The sequence below is a fragment of the Pistacia vera genome, unplaced genomic scaffold (assembly GCF_008641045.1).
Source record: "Pistacia vera cultivar Batoury unplaced genomic scaffold, PisVer_v2 Contig333, whole genome shotgun sequence".
NCBI classification, from domain to species: domain Eukaryota; kingdom Viridiplantae; phylum Streptophyta; class Magnoliopsida; order Sapindales; family Anacardiaceae; genus Pistacia; species Pistacia vera.
In genome coordinates this window covers 738,221-757,124 of record NW_022196150.1, presented here as the reverse complement: position 1 = coordinate 757,124, position 18,904 = coordinate 738,221, and the positions used below count along the sequence as shown (strand labels likewise).

Here is an 18,904-nt window from a genome sequence, read left to right as displayed (position 1 = left end):
CACTTGTTGGTATTTTGTCTGATATCCTGTGGTATCGGTAATATGTTTGTTGATCTCTTCTGCTCAGAGGCACCCTTACTCTTTCTAGGGTGGGCAGTCTCTTTGCCTCGCGAGAGACTTCGTATATATGGGCTATGCCTTGCGTGAGGGGGGTGTATTCTGCATATTATGAGAAAGGTTGTATGTCCCCGTGGTTATCTATTCTCTGTCTTTTTTGAGACCTGTTCCAGTCCCTATCATTATAGTCGTGGCCTATCCACTTGTCTGATGGGCGATATTGTCGCTTGTCCGAGGCTCTTTATGGCGAGCTTCTAGCTAGGGTTGCTAGCGAGCTTTCTACCCGTTGGTATTTTGCAGCCATTTGGTAAAACTTTGCTAGGCTTACGTGATCTTCATTTTGGAGCTCTTTCCATAGCTTCGTTTGCGGCCTAATGCTTGCAATCAACAAAGCTTAGATTGACTCTTCCGGTGCATCCGCAACCTTTGCTTGCTCATCTGGAACTTTGTTAAATATGACGTCAGTGTTTCATCTCTTTTCTGATGAATGTTGCTCAAGTAACTGAGAGGCATTGCGAATTGTCTCCACACTTGGAATTGCTACAAGTACAGCGAGGAGAATTGTTGCCAAGAACTAATGGAGTTCGCCTTAAGTCTTTTGTACCACCTCTTAGCATCCCCTACCAATGTGACCGTGAAGCAACGACACTTTGCCAAGTCACAGACCTGGTGCAGCTCCATCAGGTCATTGAAAGTGTCGAGGTGGTGATGAACAATTTTATAACGTCGCAAGTGCACAAATCGCTCTCATAGTCTAGTGTGCAAAAGCAAGGGTCAATCCTACAAAGATTTGTAAGCAATTTACTAATCCTAATAACTATGCTTCAATTAAAACTAAAAACAAGACTTAATAATGAAGAATTAAGGAAGATCAATTTAAAAGCAACAACTGAATAAAACTAAAATTAAACAACTATTAAAATTATCTAAAACCTAATTGACCAGAACCTAGGGCTCCAATTTCACTATAATTATCCAGCTCTATGTCAAACATCTCTCTATTTTTTATCAATTTAGTCTCTAGGGTTCGCATTCACTAAATCAAGGTATTACTGTAAGGTGTTTGGGATTAACCTAGTATTTTTAACACAAGACTAGCTAAGACGTATAGTCTAGCCTGTGAATTAAAAACCCATTAAACACAAGAATACTTGAAATCAAGAACAAAGACGCATTTGTCAGGGCGTATGCACAGATGCTAATTATTCAAGAAATCATGAAACAACTAATATTTTGTTAGGGCGTATGCACAAAATACTAATCATTCATTCAATAATCTCAACACAAACAACGTACTAATTCACACTAAGTGTCATCACACAATAATGAAAATTAAAGGCAGAATAGAATCCAGATTTCCATTGAATTGATAATAATAAATATATGTTTAAACATAGAGCCTCCCAATTAGGCTACATTGGATCCCTAAATAAGAAATTAGTTACACATTGTCATCAAGAAAACAAACCTCAATTCCCCCAAAAGCATGAAAATCAAAAACCCTAGGAAGAATCTCCTTCTCTTTCTTGCTACAAAGTGGCTCTCAATTTAGGTCAAAGAGTATCCCTAAAATAAATTACAAAGTCCTATTTATACTTTTCCTTTACTAGGGGTGTTTTTGGGAAAATACAAGTTCAAGTCGGAGTTGGAAAAGGTGAGGTTTGTATTTTTCTTGCGATCCATGTTGCGGCGTGGTTTTTTGGCGCCGCGGTGCCAAATTCTTCCGCAAACATAAAACTATGTCACGCCGCGACGCCAACTTCTTCATGTTGCAGTATGAACTTTCCGTCCAAATTCAGCTTCTCGTGCCGCGGCGTAGAAAACTTATGCCGTGGCGCAGAAAAATCATGTCGCGGCGCATAAAAACCATGCTATGGCACAATCTAGCAATTTCACATTCTTTCTTTTGCTTGACGATCCAACTTCTCTCTTTAGCACGTTCAAAGCCTCCAACCACTGTGTGAGCATAAATTCATCACTTTTTCTGCCTAAAAACCTGAAACTCATACACATACCTGTGATTTTGGAAAATAGAAATATACAAAGAAACTTGCATAAAAATAATCCATGAAAGTCACGAGTTCCCTACAATCTACTCATAAAATCATGGAATATATATATTATTTCATCACTCATTAGGTAGTCTCTAGGATCTCCTTTCCTATCGAACTTACTTTCTGACGCCTTGAATCCTTCTGGAAGTGGGGCTTGGCGAACTTCCTCTGTGAAGGGAGAGCTCACTACTTTTTTTGCCGCATTGTTCTAGTGGGCTATTAGATCGTCAAGCATTTTCTGCACCCAATCTAAGTCTTCGTTGTGATTGGCTTAGCTGGCTCTGTTTAGCCTTACCTAGAACAAGTGAGTTCTTAAGTCTATTGCTTGTGGGGCCCCTCCGTTATGCGCATTGATGTGCGAAGTTGAGTCATGATGGCTACTCTGGTAGGTGCTATCATGCTTGTCAGTGCGTTGCTCAAACGTTGGGCATAATCGGACGTCGGTTATTGCCAGATTGGAGCACATGACTCGTCTCGCCAGCTTGCCTTGGGCGTGGGTTAAAAACATGGGGATACTGCCGATTAGGTCGAGTGCCTCATGGGTGACCATTACCTTCGCTTTCCCCTATTGGATGTTTCCCTGGTCGTCTTTTGGGGTTTGTTTGCCCACAGGATTCGCGCTCATGAGCGGAGTGTGCTTTGTGATGTTGGGGGTGCCAGTCGCCCCTTGGTGCTGATGAGCCAAACTGGTTGCTGGCTGAATTTTGACTTGTTGGGGTGATATCGGTGAAGCGTTGCTGGTCAAGGTTTTGTGTGATTGGTTGCTAATTTCTCAACTCAGCCACGTTTTGTTGCACTGCCTGTGCAACCATTTTTTGATCATTTCCACCAGTTGGCCGTTCTTGGGGTTTGACGTCCCTACTCCCTAGTTATTCGTGGTTTGTTGAGTTGGCAGCACTAGTGGTTGACGCCCAACGACGTCCTGTTGGACCTCCTAGTGGGTGATCTCCGCATTATCGTGGTTTCTGATGGTGGTTTTCGATCTTGTACGCACCATTGTGTGCCTGGAGTGATTAAATCGCTGTGGCTATTTGCCGGAATTTCTGATATTTTGGTGGAGGCCCTCATTCTAGCACTAAAATGTTGATATAGGTTTTTTGCACCAACTAGAGTGATCCGATTGACCTAGTCGGGATTAGAACTGATGTGTGCTTGATTACGAGTAACTAGTAGTGAGTAAATAATAATTGCAGTAAAGTAAATGACAAAGATATTTTTAAAGTGGGTCGACGAGTTGAACTCTTGAGCCTACGTCCACTGTTATTGTATTTGCTGTGAGAGCTTACAGTGACAATCCTAAAAATGTTTTCTCACCCCTTTCTCATCGTTGGAAGGGGTTTATATACATATTATGTACAAAAGAAAGGGCAAAAATGAAGGGATTACAATTAAAATTGAAAATGCAACTCCAATATTCTCGCAATTGAGTGTTGAGATTGGGCCAAAATTGTTGTCGATCTGATCCCTTTTGAGATATCTAGGATCTAGAGTTATCTATGAGTTGGTTGGACAACTATAAGGATTGGTTGCGACTAGCTTGTGCTAGGTCGAGCTACAACTTGATGAGTTTATGTTGAGTCGGACAGTCAATTGAGTCGGACTGATTTTGGATCGAGCTATTACCTCGCAACTCTTCGAGCTTGATGGAAAAATCACACACAACATCATCCATTTTCATTGATTTAATTATATCAGTCTAAAATCTAAATTTATTTGCTTGTTCTTTAGTTTCCATCTTTATTTATTTATATTATTGTAGTATTGGCATTAATTTCTAATTTGTGAATTTCGTTTTTTTTTAAGAGATAATGTAAAATCAATGAAGCCCAACCCACCAAACGGTCCAAACCAAACCAAAATCCGAACAAAACCTCTATCCGTATCCGTGCCCGTTTCCCTAGAATCGAATCCCGAAAAATACTTCAGGTTTCAGCAACTCCATCTCCGATTCTCCATGGACAAGTCGAAGTACAGACGTGACACATGTTCATGCACACGTATCACATAAATCTAGCCCAAAACCACCAAACCACTATTATCAAATTTTTCAACTTAACCTCCATTTTTGGTAGAAGAGTTTTACAAAAAGGAAACTCCTTAGGGTTACTGTCTGTTTTTTCTGCTTTCCAACTCTGTCTAAACCAAGGTATAAGCAATTTCATTTCCGCTCTCTCATTACTGTAGTGTTTTCTTGAGAAAGTGACAGAAAATGACTTGGATTTATTCCCAAGATTTTTTTGGATATGTTGCATATTGTGGTGTTGGTATGTTGGCTTTGAACGTTTTTAGCTTCTCTGAGTAAATATTTTGTTTATTGATGTGAATTTGTGAAATGGGTTATCTGTACTTTCTAATATAATGAAGTAATCAATCATTGAATGTGGGACGTGCTTTTCTTTTATTTGAAAAGTAATACTTATTGATTGCTGCGGTTAGGAATTTTCCTGGGATGATGGCTTAATATGTTTAAATTTTGGGTGTGTGTGTGAGAAGTGCTATATATATATATATATATGTGTGTGTGTGTGTGTGTGTGTGTGTGTGTGTGTGTGTGTGTTCTTTAGAGTACTGCAAACACAAGTTATGTAAAATAATCATCTGATATGTGGGTTAGTTTTGTGTTTGAAGTTGGGTTGTGGTAATAAATGGACGGTTGTAGATAGATAATTCATTATTGGTGAAGGAGATTGTTATTTTGGGAAGAGTTGGTTTCATGATTGCTTGGACTCAGTTTTCTTATATTTACTAACATAATTGCTGTTTTTGGAAAACAAGTGGGCCCATTTGATGTGGGAAATGGGATTCTTGTTTGGTTAATCAAGGTTGACCAATGGAAAATCTTTAGAAGGATAATGTACAAAAATATATTGATTCACTGAGTGTTTATTATTGCATGTGTAGTTTTGGAGTTTGGAACATTGCGAAGTATTAAATTCTGAAATACGGTAATGTAGGAGTGGGTTCAATTTGTGTGGGCATTTTCTCTGTCTCTGAGTGGGTTTTGTTAAGGGATATCAGAGTAATATATCTATTGGAGAATTAGATTGTATGCTGATTTAGACCAGCACAGATAGTGTTATCCATATCTACCTCGCATGGACAAATTTCTGGAGAATACTCCTTTTAGTATGCTTGCGGAAACTGAAACTGGCTGTTAGATCTTCTAATAGCGAATAAGATTTTTCTTTATTAATCTAATTGCACACTTGTTTAAATAATAGGCTTTGGAAATATTTAATGGATGTGGACTATATACAAACTTTTAAAACTTTTCTGCCCCTTCTGGGCTTGTATGTCATTGAATCTTTGTTAGTCCGGGTAAGGACTCTGCTTGTTGAACTTGATTCTGCAAACTTCTCAAAGCTGTGATGTTTTAGCGGCGCTTTTTATGCGGTGTTCTACTAAGTTTAGTTTACAATTGATCATCATGAAAAAGGAAGATAGAATGGAAAATGAAAAAAAAAAAAAAAAAAAGATAGAAAGTTCCATTTACTGTATAACTCTCCATCTCTCAGTTCTATTTTTTTTTTTTCCCTCTTTCATAACTTATGCTAACTTTTCTTTTTTAACTTTCAGGTCTTCAGTACACCACTGAAAAGGATACTGATATGGACAGGGAAACAAATGTCTCTGTTGTTGTCAATGTTGGTGATCCAGAGGCAGAATCAAATAGAATTGACTTACTTGAAGGGATGTCATCTAATGGTGAGGTGGTCAGTGAACTAGGAAGTGCCGGCGAGGTTTTAAGTAGAGTGGAATTAGATATAGCTTGTTCTTCAGAGAAGTTAGTGAACTTAGAAATACTTATGATGCATGTAGCAAACAGGGAAAATGACTTTGAAGTGTTTGCTTCAGACAGAGAGCATATCCTGGCTGATTCCCCTGAGAAGGCTCTGGAATTTGATCTCTTATCTGGACTACTAGATTCAGAGGTTAGAGAACTTGACAAGTTCATGACTACTCTTGAAGTAGATATTATCAATGCCCGTGAGCTCATATCTTTATACAGACACTTGGGAAGAACTTCCATGGAAATGGAAGAGAAGTTATTAGATTCTGAAAATTCATTGAAGCAATCACGGGAACAGATTTCAGAAATTAAAAAGCAATCTGCCAAGTTTCATAGGACTTTGTCATGTCTAGATGAAGAAGGAAACTGTAAGCCATTGAATTTATTTAACTATATTTTATTGATTTTATTTTTATCTATTGAGGATTGTGTTAAAATGAGCTAATTTAGATATTCAGAAAAATGAGACTGCTATGCATGTCCTGAAACATCAGGCCGCTAAATCGAATGTGAAATTGGATTATGCATGGCTGAGAAAATGCTCTCTTTTCAGCTTTTCCTTAATCCCTAATGACACTACAGGCTTTAGGGCTTGGTTATATAAGAGAAATGAAACACAGGCTGTATGTATTGACATAACACTTGCACAGCATCACCATGTTTGATTGGCCAAATTCTGCCACTTCTTGATAAAGATGTGTGGAACATAAAGAAGTTGTTGTTTCTTACTTATCAGAAAAAAAAGAAGAAATATGATTTTCTGATCATTTGCCTTTTTTATGTGGAAAAAGATGTGCAATACTGAAGTAGAAAGAAATTGAAATCATTGTCTCACCTTTTTAATGCATGGCTATTGACAGGGACTGGTGAACAGGGTACAGAATTTTCTGAAGGTGTTCAACTGCTGAATGTGAATGCAAAAATAAAAATGCAAACTGCCGAACAACAAAGACATTTTTTGAGGATGCTAGAAAAATCTTTGGCAAGAGAGATGGATCTTGAGAAAAAGTTAGCTGAATCAAGACAAACTGACAAGGAGCTGAAATTTAGGTTAATCTCTTTTGAACAAGAAGTATTCTACACGGAAGAAGAAGCTACGAACACTTGTGAAAGGTTGTTTGAGGCAGAGAATGCTGCTGAGGTCCTGAAGGGAGTTTCTAAAGAATTACTTGGTCGACTCCAGCTTGTTCAGTTCAATATGAATGGTTCAATTCAGCGAGAAAATGAGCTAAGGTCAAAGCTTAATAGTTCCATGAAACAGTTGGAAGTAAAAGAAAATGCCTTGCAGAAGCTAGAAAACAGCAATGCAAAACTCAATGACTTGCTTCTTACACAGACTGACTGCACTATGGAAGCTGAAGATAAATTAAGTCTTGCCAATTCTGAGAACTTCACTTTGAGGCAGCAGGTGGATTCACTTGAGAAGCAGCTAAAAGAAGGGCAGCATAAGGTGGATTCTCTTGAGAGGCAGCTGAGGGAAAGTGATATTCAGCTACAGCATGCCGTTGCATCTGCTGAAGCTAGCCTGGAGAAGGAAAATATGTTGTATTCTACAATCGGAGATATGGAGAACTTAATTGAGGATCTGAAGTTGAAAGTTTCAAAAGCTGACAATCGGGCTGATACCGCAGAGGACAAGTTAATCATATTATCTGAAGCTAATGCTAGACTAACCGAGGAATTAACCTTTTTGAGGGATAGACTTGAATGCGTGGAGGCATCTTTGCATCAAGTTGAGGAAACCAAGTTGGCAACTGCAAAGGACATTGGTATACAAACAAAAGTAATAACAAATCTGTTAATGCGACTGGCCATAGAAAGAGAGCGGCTTCATATGCAGGTGTGGAACTTCTCTCACAATAGATTTGTTTTCATGCGCAAACTTGGTCTTAATATTTTTGTTGCATCTATTGTCACCTGACTTGGTGCTCGACTGCTCGTTGGGGGGTGGGTGTGTTGGTTTAGCAGTTGGGTAATAGAAAAAAAGGTCTGAAGTATTCTATAACCAGCAATGATTTATATTGACAATGGAAAATCTGACGAGAAATTGGATTTCACAGCACAGCAAAGCCTAGATAACCTTTCGTATTACAGTGTACCTGTCATCTTTCACCTTCACTCTCTTTTTTAGATTTCACAAATCAGAAATTCTTTATACTTGTGAATCATTTAAGATTTGAATTGCGATTTTACCTGAGTTTGAAGTGTCTGTTTTATTCACTTTGTATGTTTTCATGTTTCATATAGTATAAGATGCAGATATTGCTGTCCTATATTTGCACTGACTTAATTTTTCTTCTAAGATTTTCTACTACAGCTTAAGAGGAACAAAATTTTAGGATCTAGTTGTGGAAAGTTTCAATTGTCATTGGAAATAACAAAGGTTTTACTCCAATCTCAATTATTTAGATCAACTTCTTCTGATTGAAAAGTTTTTTTATATGGTATATGCAGATCTCTTCATTAACATCAGAGAATAAAGCCATGGCAGTGAAATTGCAGCAGACTAACAAAGATCATGGTATGCATGATTTGACTGCTGCTTCTTCTGTGAGAGAAAGTAAGGAAGAAGTAACTGAATTGTCAGCTGCCGTTTCTGAGGTATTTAGTTACTAATTTGTTACTTTTCTTAATTAGTTATCTATCACGTTTAATGATTAGAAGTAGATGATTTACGTTTATTCTTTCATCTTTCGTCTCACTTAAAATAAGTATATGCAAACATCAACTGTGTTTCTGATAATTTGGTAATTTATTTCGGCCTTGCTTGAACATAGATGGTGTGCTGTTAGGCAATCTCAATTATATTCTCGTTTTCTCTCTCTCTCTCTCTCTCTCCTGCTGTTAATAATTGTAGTTAAATGGAAATATGGTTATACTAGTTGGGGGTCTAAACTAATTGGAAGTAAGGAGTTTTAGCTGATGGAAAATTGGTTTCAGCTTTCTGGCAGCAAAACAAAGGATATGTGGTTTGTGTATGCTCATAGGTTGTGTCTTCTATTAAATTAAAGACTATGATTTTGAATCACTCTCCGTATGGCTTTCCTATGTCCTTTTATGATTTAACTTGAGGTAGTATTGGTCTTTACCTCTAATTTTGCATTTTCTTCATTTTGTACAAATTGAGATGGGAAAGAAAATCACCATTACTTTACTAGAAACTCCTATCAACTGAAAAAGATTCTCTTGTCTACAATGTTATGTGTATTAGGTTCCCATTCTATGTAGAAGGCAATAACTTTTTAGCATATTTTCATAAACTCTTAGTTGATGGGAGTAGAAGGCTTCAAATGCTAGTCGTAGACTTTATCTTTTCTATTCCAATCTTTTCATTGTTTCTTTGTGTTCTCAAATTGTTGTATCTGGAAATTGTCTGAATTTTGTGTGTTTTGTCTGTTTCCAGCCTGAAAATACTCCAAAAAATGCATCTATTGGTAAGACTGAAGTGGCACCAGTAGATTTAACATCTGAGTGTGGAACTGTCCGGACGATAGATGCAGGGCTTCTTAACTACAAACACCTTTTTGTGGCATTTCTTATTTTACTAGTTTCTGCAGCAGCTTATTTCTTCATAAAACAGAACTCCCAATTTTGATGGTGCCCAGAGTTTGTCATTCCCTGATTACAATGAAAGGAATTTAAGTGAAACATTATGTAAGCTTCATTTTGAGGTTGATCAGCGACAAGTCGATAAAAACAAAACGGTAGAAAAGAAGAGAAACAGAGTTGATGAGTGATTTTAACCAGTTTCTTTCTACACATATATCTCTAGTCGAAACTTAAATTCAGAGGCATGGAAATCTACATGAGAAATATTCTTGTATTCTCAAATGTCATCTTTTGTGCAGCACTGTAAGTTTTGATCATAAGTGTTTTGAGGAATCAGCCGGTAGGGAGAGGATAGATTCAGGGTAGAGTTATCTGTCCACATGTTCAGGAAGGAAAACTTGACCCAAGTCATTTGGGTTATATTACTGAGATGCTTGCATGGAAAGCCCCTTTTTTAACTAGAGCTGGCCTCATTCACAAAGAGGTCATTACTGGGAAGTTGTTTGCTTGTGTTGTTTTGTCCTTGGTAAAATCAGAGAATTTTGAGTTTTTGTTTCATGTTTTAACTATAACAACGCAATTGCAATGTGATTTTACTAAAAATTGCCAATGCAAAATTGATGTAATCTTATAGAGTAATATTGAATTTCGTAAACCACCACAGGAAGAGCAAAGAGGTTCAACATGGGTTCCTTAGTTTGAGTCTCCACAAGCATTAATAGTGGTGGCCTTTAAGAAGATTTATCCGATTGTCAACTTTAGAGTCTCGGAGGATTAGTTGAGATACGTGTAAACTGGTCCAGACATCTTCAGTTAACAAAAAAAACAAAAAATATTGAATTCCATATCTACTATTGTTTGCAAGCTTAAAACATATCATGACCTACCACTTATTCGTCATAACTATCTTTGTATCTATATGGCTGATTCAGATTTTTTGCCGTTTCTTCTGTCAAATCCTACTTTTAATTCCCATTTCTGAATTTCACAAGGAGCCACTGTGGGTGCAGCTGCTAACCAAACCCAAAGCATCAGCCATCGGGTTTAGAGGTGAAGATGGTGCAGCGGCTTCATCCTCCGTTATTTGTTTCCAGAAACATAGCTCATTGTACACCACAGCATGTGTCAAGTACAATGATCAACAAGAGAGTCGGCTGATCTTGGAACTTGGGATTCAACTATGAAGCCAGAGCGATTGTTGGAGTTACTTGAATAAAGTCCTCAGCCATGGAAGGGCTGACTCGGTCCAATTATTTTCTTAAATACAACTGGGATTTTTGTTGTAAACACTATAGATTGCACATCCCGGTTCTGGTCTCTTCTTGCAGCTCATGTTCGTCTGCCTTCTGATTAAGCAAAAAGGCAGCATCCGGCACATATCCGGCCCACTTCATTTCACCAATTAGTACACTAAGATTCTCATATATCTCTTCACATTTCGGGTGAGCTTTGTCCCCAACAAGGAATGTATGCACCTCATCTTTTACCTCAATCCAGCTACAACCTGGCTCTTTTTTCAGCTTATTCTGCCTCATCATCTTCCTCATGTACGAAACTTTGTCCCACATTCCAGCATTAGCATAAATATTTGATAGTAGAATATGAGCAGAAGAGTCCTGTGGGTGCATTCGCAAAATAGAATTGGCCGCCTCCTCTGCCACATCTACATCCCCGTGGATCTTACAAATGCTAAGCAGAGTTCTCCATATAACATCATCGGCTCCAAAAGGCATCTCTTGAATTAGTTTCAAAGCCTTGCTAACTTGGCCTGACCTTCCTAATATATCAACCATGCATGAATAATGCTCCAACTGAGGATATAAACCATAGTTACTCAGCATTATCTTGAAGTAATGCAGCCCTTTTTCAACGAGTCCCATGTGAGCACAGGCTCGAAGCACTGAGACAAAAGTTGCATGGTTTGGCATCACTTTCACATGTTCCATTTTCTCAAAAACCTTAAGGGCATCAACTCCATAGCCATGCTGAGCATAGCCACAAATCATGGCATTCCATGTCATGAAGTCCTGCTTTGGTGCTTTCTCAAATATCATCTGTGAATCTTGCATGTTTCCACACTTTGAGTACATATCAATTAGAGCTCTGGCTATATAAACATCTGATTGCAGTTCTTGCTTAATTATTTGTGCATGAATTTGCTTGCCAAGTCCAACAGTAACCAAATTAGCACAAGTATCAAGAACTATTGCATAAGTGATGTTATCCGGCTTTACACCCATTTCCAACATCTGAGAAAAATATCTCTGTGCATTTTCACTTTGTTTTTGCCCTGAGAATCCAGAAATTATTGCATTCCATGAAACCATATTTTTTTCTCTCATTCTGTCATGGATCTTTTCTGCTTCCTCCATCATTCCACACTTGCAGTACATATCAACAAGTGTGCTTCCAACAAACCAGTTCAACCCCATTCCTGATTTGAGAACTCTGTTATGGATCTCCATGCCATAATTCAAAGCTTGCTGACTGGCACAAGCTTTTAATATACTGCCATAAGTGAACTCATCAGGTTCAATCCTTGCACGGAGCATTGAAACAAAATAGGATAGCGGTTTCTCTTCATTCCCATTCTGCTCATGAGCGGCAATAATTGCATTCCAAGATACAGCATCCCTTCTCTCCATTTCATCAAAGACATGACAAGCTTCGGTCAGAGCTCTGCATTTACCATACATGTCTATAATCGCATTAGCTACACAAATAATTGATGTAAGAGTACTTTTAATAGCTAGCCCATGTAGTTGAAGCCCCTCCGAATACCCTTTAATCATTGCACACCCACTAAATGCCCCCGATAAACTTATTTCATTGAAACCAAGATCAGACTTTCGCAAGAGCGAAAATAACTGCAAAGCTTCACAGCCTTGACTATTTCGTGCATAACCAACAATAATGGCATTGTAACATTGCAGATCATGATTGGGTAATGAATTAAACAGCTTTCGTGCATCTGGCATATCACAACATTTTGCATACATATCCAAAGTGGCAGTTCCAATGATTACATCCGATCCAAAACTGTTCTTCAAAGCATGGGCGTGCAACTGAGAACCAAACCTGAATGCCGATAATCCTGCACACAACCTGAAGAGACTAGCATAAGTAGACTGACTAACCTCAATTCCTTCCTTCAGCATCTCCTTGAATAATTCCAAACCCTTGACAAACTCATCATTTTGAGCACAGCCTGTGATTACAGAACTCCACGCAACCCTGTTCTTCTCAGACATTTTACGGAATAGCAAAAGTGAATCATCCAATTTCTCACACTTCGCATACATATCTACCAAGGCACTCCCAATATCCACATCCCTATCCAAACCCATTTTTATTGCAATGCTGTGAAACTGAATCCCCACATCACAGTCCCCCAATATTGAGCATGCTCTCAAAACAAAAGCAAGACTTCTCCAATTATACACCACACCTGATCTTCCCATAGTCATAAACAAATAAATCACCTTAAGACAATCCCCCGCATGCAGATACCCTGAAATCAACGAATTCCACGAAACTACATCTCTTTCGGGCATTGCTTCAAACAATGAACTCGCAATCTCCATTTTCCCACACGCAACATACCCAAAAACCAATGCATTCCAAGAAACAATATCCCTCTGCGGCATTTGATCAAACACCTTATATGCAAGCTCCAAATTGGAGCATTTTATATACATCTGGATTAAACAATTGGTGACAAAGATTCTGGGTTTGTACCCAGATACAATTATGCGAGCATGGGCTTGTTTTCCCGGGTTTTGCACTCGTTGATATGTACATTCTTGGAAAATATGAGAGAAGGTTTTTGTTTCCCATTTTGTGGGTGTTTTCGTTTGCTTTTTGGGTGTAGATGTAGAGAACGATGAGATTCGTATTGTTTTGTATAAGGATTCTGATAAGAATGTTGTTACACGAAGATAATTTCCCATGAATTTTGGAAGTCATGCTTTGGCGGGGTTTTAACCGTCACTGATGAGTATAGGATAATCTTAAACGCACCGTATTTCACCTATTCTTCATAATTCTTGTATAAATTGTTTGAGGCCTTTTCACTTGAAGGACACATTTTAAGAAACTCACAGTTAAAGACCAAAAGTTTTAACAATGACAAATAAGAGACAATTCCAAAATAAATAAGTCTAAACGAGTCCAACCAAATAGAAACTCTACCTCATAGATTACTTCTATACATAGCTAAACATAATTTGTAATATGATAAAATTAAAAAAACATCCTCCATTTTTGGAGCTTCAGATTGGCTTGTTATTCCAACAGTTTATGCAGGTCTATTGCTGACTCAAATTTAGGCTGTTTCCTGTGTCAAATATTCTAACAAATCCCTACATTTCTGGGAACTCAGCTGAATACTAGGTCCAGTTGGTAACTAAAGCAAAAGGCGTCGGCTATAGAGCTGAAGGTGGTTGCAGAGGACAGAAAGTTGTGCCTTAAGCAGTTGACTAACAGTCCTACCTCCTCTCTATTTGTTTCCAAAAACATACATAGCCCGCTGTATAAACATTGCTAGCCGTACACATTAGCTGCACGAGCAGAACTTTAGCTTGGAATGAGTTGAAACTTGGGATACAGAGATCAAGCCAGAGACTTCCGGACATTTTCAGAGTGAGAGTGTTCGTGTGCGCTAATCCCTCTGTGATGATGATGTGGCTTGTGTGTGCCATGGTGGAGTCAGCATCAGTCAAAGAAGTCAGCTTCAAATTAAACCAATACGGCAGCGTCTCAACTATCAGACTTAAGTGCCTTATCTGGCACACGAATTTCATTCTGTTGCAACAGAATGCACAGCTCTTTTCAAGCCTTCTCCTCTGTTTTAAAAACCGGACCGGACCGATCGGTCGGACCGGTTGGACCGGGAACCGGAAGCTTCTCCGGTCCGGTTTAGGTCTTAGGGGGGTTTTTGAAATATTTTAAAATTATGAGGGTTACTTTGTAATTTTATAAGGGTATTTTGAAGATATATCAAAAGCTTAGGGATTAATTGGTAATTTTAGTGGGCATTTTTGGAATAAATAAAAATTTTAGGGACCAATTTGAACTTTTTAAGGGGAATTTTTGTAGTATATTGAGATTTAAGGGGTTAATATGTAATTTTTTTAAAAATAAAATATTGCTGACGTCATCGGTCCAACCGACCGGTCCAACCGGTTGGACCGATTGAACCGTGACCCGGACAGCAAAACGGTTTGTCCTCCGGTCCGGGTTTTAAAACAATGGCCTTCTCTGGTTCCTTCTTAGCCCTAACACAGAAGATTCTAGTGCTCCTCTGCTCTAACAAACTGCAGATTTTTCTGGACAGCTGGAAGATGATCAATGGGGTCTTGATGTGTATAAATTTCTGACCATTTTGTGCGAATACAGAGGGTGTAGAGAGAGGGCTGAAACATGTGTGTTCTTTCTTGTTATTCTTTGATTGTTTACTCTTTGTAACATTTGGTTCTCTTGATTAATGAAATATCCTATAGTATGCCTTGAAGAGTGGATGTAGGCTTCCTTAGCCGAACTATTATAAATCCCCTGTGTCAATTGTTTTTCTGATTTGTTTCATGCTTTAATTAATCTCTGATTTTATTGCTTGATAAGATTGTGTTTGCTCACTGATTGATTTGATTAGCATAGTTGAGAGCCCTAATTAGTCACTACACCCTCTTTACTACCCCCGCCAGACTGGAGGGACTGTAAATATAAGATACAAAATTGTTGCCAAGCTTTAATTTTTTCTCGTTTTCCTGAGTGCGATTTAGGAGTACTAAACATTTGTTTTAAAACTATGGATTGCACATCCAGGTTCTGGACTCGTCTTGCTGCTCATGTTCTTCTGCCTCCTCATTGAGTAAAAAATCTGAATCAGGCACATATCCAGCCCACTTCATTTCGCCAATTAGTATACCAAGCTTCTCATAAATTTCTTTACATTTCGGATGAGCTTTGTCCCCAACAAGAAATGTATGTACCTCGTCTTTTACCTCAATCCAGCTGCAACCTGGCTCTTTTTTCAGCTTATTCTGCCTCATCATCTTCCTCATACATGAAACTTTGTCCCACATTCCAGCATTAGCGTAAATATTTGATAGAAGAATACAAGCAGAGGAGTCTTGTGGGTCCATTTGCAAAAGAGAATTGGCTGCCTTTTCTGCCACATCTATATTCGCATGGATGTTGCAAATGCTAAGCAGAGTTCTCCATATAACATCATCGGCTTCAAAGGGCATCTCTTGAATAAGTTTCAAAGCCTCATTAACCTGGCCTGACCTTCCTAGTATATCCACCATGCATGAATAATGCTCCAACTGAGGATCTAAACCATAGTCACTCAGCATTATATTGAAGTAGTGCAGCCCTTTTTCAACAAGTCCCATGTGAGCACAAGCTCGGAGAACTGAGACAAAAGTTGCATGATTTGGCTTCACATTCTCATGTTCCATTTTCTCAAAAACCTTAAGGGCATCATCTCCATAGCCATGCTGAGCATAGCCACAAATCATGGCATTCCATGTTACAAAGTCCCGCTTTGATGCTTTCTCAAATATTATCCGTGACTCTTGCATGTTTCCACACTTTGAGTACATATCAACAAGAGTGCTGGATATATAAACATCTGATTGTAATTCTTGTTTAATAATTTGTGCATGTATTTGCTTACCAAGTCCAACAGTAGCTAAATTTGCACAAGTATCAAGAACTGTTGCATAAGTGAAGTTGTCTGGCTTTACACCCATTTCCATCATCCTAGAAAAATATTTTTGAGCATTCTCACTTTGTTTTTGCCCTGAGAACCCAGAGATTATTGCATTCCATGAAACCATAGCTTGTTCTTGTGTTCTGTCATGGATCTTCTCTGCTTCCTCCATCATTCCACACTTGCAGTACATATCAACAAGTGTGCTTCCAACAAACCAGTTCAACCCCATTCCTGATTTGATAACTCTATTGTGGATCTCCATACCATAATTTAAAGCTTGCTGACCTGCACAAGCTTTTAAGACACTGCCATAAGTGAACTCATCAGGTTCCATCCTTGCATGGAGCATTAAAACAAAATAGGATAGTGTTTCCTCTTCTTTCCCATTCTGTTCATGAGCGGCAATTATTGCATTCCAAGATACAGCATCCCTTCTTTGCATTTCATCAAAGACAAGACAAGCTTCAGCCAGAGCTCCACATTTGCCATACATGTCTAGAATGGCATTTGCTACACAAATATTTGATGTAAGAGTACTCTTAATTGCTAGCCCATGTACTTGAAGCCCTTCCACATGGCCTTTAATAACTGCACATGCACTAAATGCTCCTGATAAACTTATTTCGTTGAAACCAAGACCAGATCTCTGCAAAAGTGAAAATAACTGCAAAGCTTCACAGCCTTGTCTTTTTCGTGTGTAACCAACAATAATGGCATTGTAAGATTGCAAATTATAATTGGGCAATGAGTTAAACAACTTTCGAGCATCTTGTATATTGTTACATTTTGCATACATATCCAAAGTGGCAGTTCCAACGATTGCATCCAAAGACAAATCGTTTTTTAAAGCATGGGCATGCAACTGAGTACCTAATCTAAATGCAGATAATCCTGCACACAACCTGAAGAGACTAGCATAAATGGACTGACTAACCCCAATTCCTTCCTTTAGCATTGCCTTGAACAATTCCAAACCCTTAACAAAGGCTTCATTTTGAACACAACCTGCAATCACAGCACTCCAAGAAACCCAATTCTTCTGAGAAATTTCTCTAAATAGCAAAAGCGCCTCATCCAAATTCCTACACTTTGCATACATGTCTACCAAAGCACTGCCCGTAACCACATCCTTATGAAAACCAATTTTCATTGCAATGCTATGAACCTGAACCCCTACATTACCGTCCTCCAAAATCGAACACGCTTTCAAAACAACAGCAAAACTCCTCCTATCATATACTACATCCAACCTTCCCATCTTCATAAACACCTGAATCACCTTCAGACATTCCCCCGTCTGCAGATACCCTGAAATCAATGAATTCCATGAAACTACATCTCTTTCAGGCATTGCCTCAAACAATGACTTCGCAACCCCCATTTCACCACACGCAGCATACCCAAAAATCAACGCATTCCACGAAACAACATCTCTTTCCGGCATCTTATCAAACACCTGATAAGCGAAGCCCAAATCAGAACATCTTATGTACGTTTGGATCAAACAGTTGGTGACAAAGATTGTGGGCTGGAACCCAGATACAATCATGCGGGCATGAGCTTGTTTTCCAGGGTTTTGCGCTCGGTGAACGGCGCATTCTTGGAAAATGTGAGAGAAGGTTTTTGTTTTCTGGTTGGTGGGTGTTTTTGTTTGCTTTTGTAGGGTAGATGTAGAGAAGGAACAGATGGGTATTGGTTTGTATAGATTTTGCAATAAGAGTGTTGCTAGACGAAGATGATTTCCCATGAAATTTGGAATTCATGCCTTGGCGGGGTTTTTGACCGTTACTTCTGAGTTTAAGATCATTTAAGAGAAATCGTATTGCGCCAGTTTAATGTAAATGTTTAATCTGGATTCTAAATCCAAACTGAAATTCCAAAATGATGTAGAACTAGCTTTTATGAAAGCTTTCATATTTCAGAGTCAATCACAAAACACCTTCTTTCTTACACGTTGAGAGATAAGAGAATCAAAGAAATAAAATGTTTGTATTTTCCATTTTGAACACGTATCTCTAAAGTGTAATTCCCTCTCATTTATTTTTTACCCATATATCATCTGTGACTCTTTTTCAACTTGTGCGCACTCAACTGATTATTGAAACTTGTAGACTTAGCATTATTGTATTGTATTTGTACAATTACCCTGATGTATTGGTATCCTTGTACAGTGTTTTGAGACCTTAAGGATTAAGTAGTCTCCAATTGAGAGGTTTGTAGAGTGTTCTTGTGGCCCTGATGGTTACACGGACTCAAATGTGGGCTTGAATGCTTTAGTTACTTTTGAAAAAAAAAAATTTGAATGGAAGCCATTTGTTGGTCACATGAACGCTCTGGTACTTGAAATGTGTTGGTCATATGAACGCACTGTTACACAAAATTTCCACGATCGAACATTGTTGCATTTGGGCTTTAATTATAGGTTTATAGTGGATTGGGTTGGCCCAAATTAAGGCGTATTATCGGTATCTCCCCTGAGGTTTAAGGTTTTCTTTAAAACTCCCCGACCTTCCAGAATCTCTCAACCACCTCCCCTGAGTTGAACGAAATAGAGACAAATACAAAGCCAATATAACAGACAAACAAATCACAGACATTAAAGAGAGAAAATAATATGCACAATTTACCCTGGTTCACCCAATATAGGCTAAGTCTAACTGAATAAATATTATTGCAATACTGTCTTACCTCTCTCGTTTACAATGAATGAATTGCCCTATGATTGTTATCACACTC

General features: G+C 38.4%; 3 protein-coding genes across 3 annotated transcripts; 1 reads left to right on the top strand and 2 right to left on the bottom strand.

Annotated features, from left to right (window-relative positions):
* Nucleotides 1-3,925: 3,925 nt before the first annotated feature.
* Nucleotides 3,926-10,019, top strand: LOC116137727 (WPP domain-interacting tail-anchored protein 1). Its single transcript, XM_031423421.1, has 5 exons — nt 3,926-4,257; nt 5,688-6,269; nt 6,762-7,741; nt 8,356-8,502; nt 9,305-10,019. The coding sequence occupies exons 1-5, from the start codon at nt 4,095-4,097 to the stop codon at nt 9,494-9,496; spliced, it is 2,064 nt and encodes a 687-aa protein (XP_031279281.1). The 5' UTR covers nt 3,926-4,094; the 3' UTR covers nt 9,497-10,019.
* A 59-nt stretch (nt 10,020-10,078) lies between these two features.
* On the bottom strand, nt 10,079-13,420 carry LOC116137726 (pentatricopeptide repeat-containing protein At3g02330, mitochondrial-like). The gene has a single exon (XM_031423420.1). It carries the CDS (start codon nt 13,398-13,400, stop codon nt 10,740-10,742), a length of 2,661 nt encoding a protein of 886 aa, XP_031279280.1. The 5' UTR covers nt 13,401-13,420; the 3' UTR covers nt 10,079-10,739.
* Nucleotides 13,421-15,054: 1,634 nt separating this feature from the next.
* On the bottom strand, nt 15,055-18,083 carry LOC116137778 (pentatricopeptide repeat-containing protein At3g02330, mitochondrial-like). The gene has a single exon (XM_031423474.1). The coding sequence runs from the start codon at nt 17,913-17,915 to the stop codon at nt 15,255-15,257; it is 2,661 nt and encodes an 886-aa protein (XP_031279334.1). The 5' UTR covers nt 17,916-18,083; the 3' UTR covers nt 15,055-15,254.
* Between the last annotated feature and the right edge of the window lie 821 nt (nt 18,084-18,904).

Excerpts from the sequence above, each read along its gene's own strand:
- LOC116137778 (XM_031423474.1), bottom strand. The coding sequence starts at position 17,915 with ATGGGAAATCATCTTCGTCTAGCAACACTCTTATTGCAAAATCTATAC.
- LOC116137727 (XM_031423421.1), top strand. The coding sequence starts at position 4,095 with ATGTTCATGCACACGTATCACATAAATCTAGCCCAAAACCACCAAACC. Across the intron at positions 6,270-6,761 it reads TCTAGATGAAGAAGGAAACT|GGACTGGTGAACAGGGTACA; the intron begins GTAAGCCATTGA and ends GGCTATTGACAG. Across the intron at positions 7,742-8,355 it reads GAGAGCGGCTTCATATGCAG|ATCTCTTCATTAACATCAGA; the intron begins GTGTGGAACTTC and ends TGGTATATGCAG.
- LOC116137726 (XM_031423420.1), bottom strand. The coding sequence starts at position 13,400 with ATGGGAAATTATCTTCGTGTAACAACATTCTTATCAGAATCCTTATAC.